The sequence below is a fragment of the Garra rufa genome, chromosome 1 (genome assembly GCF_049309525.1).
Source record: "Garra rufa chromosome 1, GarRuf1.0, whole genome shotgun sequence".
NCBI lineage: Eukaryota > Metazoa > Chordata > Actinopteri > Cypriniformes > Cyprinidae > Garra > Garra rufa.
Window position 1 is genome coordinate 30,075,459 of NC_133361.1, and position 6,000 is coordinate 30,081,458.

Genomic DNA, 6,000 nt, shown 5'->3' on the forward strand with positions numbered 1-6,000 from the left:
GCGTAGCTTTTAAAGGAATAGTTCACCCAAAAAAAGGGAAATGTACCGGATTTGGAGAAATTTAGCATTACATCACTTGCTCACCTCTGGAGTGAATGGATGCCGTCAAAATGAGAGTCCAAACAGCTGATAAAAACATTACAGTAATCCACAAATAGTCCACACAACTTCAGTCCATCAATTAACATCTTGTAAAGTTGTTTGTAATAAACAAATCCATCATTATTCATAATTTCTCTGAATAAGGAGAGAGCTAAACAAATATGTTGGTGGATTTTGATATGAGAAGACAACCGAGGATGGACTTTGTCCGCTAGAGCAAGTGTTATGGATTAGGGCTGCACAATTAATTGAATGTGATTTCCATGCGCATTTTGTCAGTAAAGCCGGTTGTGTAATCAGCAGTAAATTTCCATCACCTGCTTTCAGATGGAGCAGCATTTACTACATAGAGCCTTAGTTCACTGACAGGTTACGCAAAAAAAAAAAAAGTTTTGCAGACGATATTATTGCACGATTATGAAATCGAAGGAATAGTTTGTGATAATGACAGCTGTTTGTGTAGCTTCTCAGTGAACTATGGCTCTGTTTAGTAAATGCTGCTCTATCTGAAAGCATGTGAAAATACCACATTTAATATGTTTTTACCCCAAACTCACTTCATAACATCAGTCGAGTGTTTGAAATAAATCCTTCTGTGAGATGATGTGGCTTCTTACACAAAATAAGACACACCACATATTTCATAGTATTCTAAGCAGTGATAAAGGCCATATTATGGATTTTAGACTAATATTTTGGCCAGAAGAAACGGTTCAAGCACCTTAATTGATGGATTTGTTTATTACAAACATGCAGTTTTCTGTATTCTGATGGCACCCATTCACTTGCAGAGGATTCGTTGGTGAGCAAGTGATGTCAAGCTAAATTTCTCCAAATCTGTTCTGATTAAGAAGTAGATGTTCAGCAAATTTGAATTTTTAGGTGAACTGTTCCTTTAAGAATATAAACCAGTTTTAGTACGTAGTTTCTCACCGATTTGGTTGCAGTGAAGTGTCGTTCCGGCGTATTAACCACTGATCAGCTGCAGGAGAATGAGAGGCCGCGGATGTGTGTCTGCTCCTAATGCAGATATGCAGTTTAGTGACATCAAAGCTTTGGTGTGGATGAGATGAAAGCGGCACATCGGTGCCAGTGTTTTTTTTTCTTTTTTCTTTCTGAGGAACATTTGTCAGGCATCTGGAATCCGTTTTACTTGGCAAGAGTAAACCGATCCTCTGACGCCCACCAGCAGTCGTGCCCACTTCAAGCTCAGCAGAGCACGTACAAGAGCCTCTCAACTACGGCTCTGGTCCAGAAATCCTTTTGGGATGTTGTACTTCTCAGTTTGTTGCTAGAAAAGCAAAATGCATAATTTTGTTCCTCCTTATTGTAGAACAAATGTTTGGGTTGTTTTTTAAGTGTCTCTCGGTTCATTTGCAGGCATAAGAATATGAAGAAGCAGCCCTGTGAGAACATCACCGTGGCATATTACTTCTGCGGAGAGCCCATCCCGTACAGGACGTCTGTCAAAGGAAGAATCGTCACGCTGGGACAGTTCAAGGAGCTGCTTACGAAGAAAGGGAGCTACAGGTAAACCTTTCTCACTTGTTGTGTTGTTAACATCAGTAGGTTTTTCAGAACTGTCTGTGGTGTTGAGTTTAGATGTTTTATCCAAAAATTAAGATCCTGTCATCATTTATTCACCTTAATGTTGTTACAAACTATCTTCTGAGCAACACAAAAAGACTTTGCTCATCAGTCATAGGCTACATTTTCACTAGTGCTTTTTCGTTATAAAATGCTTAAGTTTTGTTATGGTTGTGCCTGTAGTTCACACTACTTTGGCGTTTTCGAAAAAAGTTTTCACAAAAAATATTAACTTTTTTTTACAAAGATGTTTCTTGAGCCGCAAATCAGATAACAGACTGATCTCTGAAGGATCATGTGACACTGAAGACTGAAATAACAATGTTGAAAATTCAGCTTTGCCACCACAGGAATACATTACATTTTAATACACACTACCGGTCAAAAGTTTTTGGACAGTAAGATTTTTAATGTTTTTTAAAGAAGTCTCTTTTGCTGACCAAGCCTGCATTTATTTGATCCAAAGTACAGCAAAAACAATAATATTGTGAAATAATTTTTCTATTTAAAAGGACCATTTTCTATTTGATTATATTTTAAAATGTAATTTATTTTTGTGGTTTCAAAGCTGAATTTTTAGCATCATTACTCCAGTCTTCAGTGTCACATGATCCTTCAGAAACCATTCTAATATTCTGATTTGCTGCTCAAAAACATGTAGTATTATCATCATTATTATTATTATTATTATGTTGAAAACAGCTGAGTAGAATTTTATTTTTCAGGTTTCTTTGATGAATACAAAGTTCAGAAGAGCAGCATTTATCTGAAATAACATTATAAATGTCTTTTATCATCACTTTTGATCAATTTAAAGCACCCCTGAAAAAAAAAATTATACTCCAAACTTTTGAATGGTATGGTGTGTAATGTTACAAAAGCTTTTTATTTCAGATAAATGCTGATCTTTGTATCTTTCTATTCTTTGAAGAATCCTGGGGAAAAAAAACATACTCAACTTTAAATATTGATAATAATGATAATATTAATGTTTCTTTCAAATTAGAATATTAGAATGATTTCTGAAGTATTATGCGACACTTAAGATGGGAGCAATAATGCTGGAGATTTAGCTTTGATCACAGTATTAAATTACATTTTTTAAATATATCCAAATTGAAAGCACTTGTTTTAAATGGTAAAAATATTTCACAATATTACTGCTTTTGCTGTATTTTAGATCAAATAAATGCAGGCTTGGTGAGCAGAAGGAATTTCTTTTAAAAAAATCGTACTGTCCAAAACCTTTTGACTAGTAGCGTATGTTAAAAATAAAATTGGATCTATTGAAATGTAATAATATTGCATAATTCTGGTGCTCTTCTTGCGTTTTTAACCCATTGTGGTGAGCATAAGAGACTTAAATAAAATAAATAAAACGATTGTAGATCTTCAAAAGACTTGCACATTAGTCACTTTTATTGTACTTCTATACCTTTTTAAAGCTTGAAAGCTTGTCACCTTTTTCTATAATTACATGGAAAAGTCTTCTAAATTGCTCACATGCTTTGGAACAGCATGAGGCAAGCACATGATGACAGGTTTTTTATTTTTGAGGAACTCTTTCTTTATACCACGGGTGCCCAAACTTGGTCCTGGAGGGCCGGTTTAGCTCCAACACACCAGCTGGGAAGTTTCTAGTGTATCTAGTAAGAGCTTAATTAGCTGGTTCAGGTGTGTCTAATTGGGGTTGGAGCTAAACTTTGCAGGCCACCAGCCCTCTAGGACTAAGTTTGGGCACCCCTGCTTTAAACTTGCACTACCAGTCAAAAATTTGGACACACTTCCCCATCAAAGAGAATGGGGAAGTGTGTCCAAACTTTTGACTGGTAGTGTATATCCAGTGTTAAATAGTGATATATCTGTAATCCTGATCATTTTGCTGAATGGAATTGCTTGTCTGTTAAACCATCTCCTTTCCTCACCACATCCTAGGTATTATTTCAAGAAAGTGAGCGACGAGTTTGACTGTGGGGTGGTGTTTGAGGAGGTACGCGAAGATGACGCCATCCTGCCCATCTTCGAGGAGAAGATCATCGGAAAAGTCGAGAAGATCGACTGAGACCGGGAGGGAGGGAGGCGGGAAGAAGAGGGACTGGAGAAAGGGAGGAAGCGGCGAGCAGGTGCTGAGATTGGTACAGCGAACGTGGACGTGCAGGAGAGCGAGAGGTGCAGAGCAGGGGACGGTTGCTGTGGAAAGTACACTATTTACTCCGAGGCTTCTACCTCCGCACGACGGCTTTTAAAAGTCACATACAGCTGCTCAGTGCTCAAGATCACTGCATTGTGCACGGAGAGCCCTTGGACTCACAGAGACGAAAGCGTGAGGCAGCATTCTCTCACTTTTGCTATATTTCTAACTCTGAAAAATGTAATGTAGCAATGTAAAGTTAGCTTAGAAAAAAGTACTATGAATATGTTTACTAAAGCTGCATATTTTTGATATGACGTATCAGAAGGAACATATCCTTTCTAATTTAACAACTCTTGTAATTTTATATGTACTGGTACCAGATGTGTACAGACTGTCTGTTTAAAAGGAAAAAGAGAAAGTTTTATATCTATTTAAATATTTAAAAAAAAGGACAAAAAAAAAAGAGGAATCGGTTCACCCATATCAAAGCTGCGGCGGCATCGACCCAAGACGGCGGTAGTTTTCAGGCTGTGGTTACGAAGAAATCATAACCCACGCTTTACCAAGTGCTTTTAACTCATAAAACTGATTTATTAGTCACATCGGAGAGGGAGAGGTCAGTCAGCGCCGCACTTTTCACCGCATTATGCATTGATGTCAATGGACAACCGCTTGGAGCGGACGTCCTATACGACGATGCCTTCACATTGCTCCGTGTCTTTCGTTGGTGTCTTGACATGCATACTAATTCCTCCCCTCTTCGCGCACAGCATGATTTAAGCGCAAAGGATGAGTGCGCCGATTATATCTCAAGTGGCACAATTTATAGGTCTATAGTTTATATCCAGAATCTGTAAGGTCGCTTAGTGCTGACGCCTGTTTAGGAGCAGGGGAATGTGAGACTCGTGGAAGTCGTCCTGGGGTCCATCGTCTATCTAGTGCCATTGGACAATATACTGATCATGTTTACACTTACCTTAATGTATTACACAACAAGAAACAAATAGAGAATTGTAGCCTTTTAGCTTAACACGGCTAAATGTGGTGCCTGGCGAGAATGAAAAGTAGTTTTTAGCCTAACGTGGTCTGCCTTGTTGAGATCATGAAACACCAAAGAGAACAATCTACCACAGGAGTCGAGTAAAATCCGTTCGCGTCGCTTCAGCGACAAAAATGAAGCTCCTTCATAGAGTTTTCAGGCTGTGTGTTGTAATGGAGACACTGAGAAGTGTACTCACCGCTAGGAAAGGCCTGGCGAGACCGAGCCGGACATGGTGCTGTAACGTTAGAGTGCTTTCTGTTGATCTGGCATCCCGTTTTTAAATTCCCAGTGTAGTTTTAAGTTGCTGTTGTCATCGATGTTTGTCATGTTCCCCCCCCCCCCCACGTTCAGTTCGAATTGTTTTAAGCTTTCATCAACTTGAACAATATGGGTACTTGATGCAAAATATGGAACATTTCTCATGTTTGTTTTGACTCTTTTTTTAATTACGGTGTAATTGTCAACTGGGATGTAAAGAGTTAACTACTGTGAATAGCCTGGATGTGAGTTCCTCTCACTGAATGATGGATGACCTGTACATAGACATCACAGAGTGCCTTTCTGACCATTCTCATCTCTGATCCACTGTCTGCTCTCCTCACTCCATGTGTCCAGTACCAGGGACTTGCATTATGTTTTTAAGTTTCTTAAGAACTTTTTTTTTTTCGGTTAGTTTCCAATGCGAAGAGCATCAACACACTTTAAGTCTATGTAAATATGTACATTTTTTTTTTTTTAATGTGTCTTCAACTACAACCAGCAACCCAATTTGGATATTTAGTGCCCTGGTTCTGCTTAAGTGTGCCGAGTTGTACAGTTATCATTTTATGGTACTTTGGACAATAAAGACATGTAATAAAACAAATATTGAGTTCTCTTGTTTCTTTTTGTATGAATAGTGTGAATTTACATGTGAAATATCATCTGAAAGCTAAATTAATAAGCTTTCCAGCTGAGATGCAGCTATTTGAAAATCTGGAATCTGAAGGGTGCAAAATATCAAGAAAATAGCCTTTAAATTTGTCCAAATAAAGTTCTTAGCAATGCATATTACTAATCAGAAAGTCTTGATATATTTACAATAGGCAATTTACAAAATATATTTATGGAACATGATCTTTACTTAATGTCCTAG

The 6,000-nt window shown here is 37.9% G+C and overlaps 1 protein-coding gene across 4 annotated transcripts in view; it reads left to right on the forward strand.

The window, feature by feature from the left end:
- The window catches only part of axin1 (axin 1), a 42,569-nt gene extending 36,839 nt beyond the window's left edge, over positions 1-5,730 (forward strand). For all 4 annotated transcript variants that reach the window (XM_073838722.1, XM_073838712.1, XM_073838703.1 and 1 more), the window contains exons 9-10: positions 1,483-1,632; positions 3,625-5,730. In XM_073838722.1, the coding sequence (XP_073694823.1) occupies positions 1,483-1,632; positions 3,625-3,751 (277 nt within the window). In that variant the 3' untranslated portion in view covers positions 3,752-5,730. The remainder of the gene's footprint in view (positions 1-1,482; positions 1,633-3,624) is intronic.
- Positions 5,731-6,000: the final 270 nt, after the last annotated feature.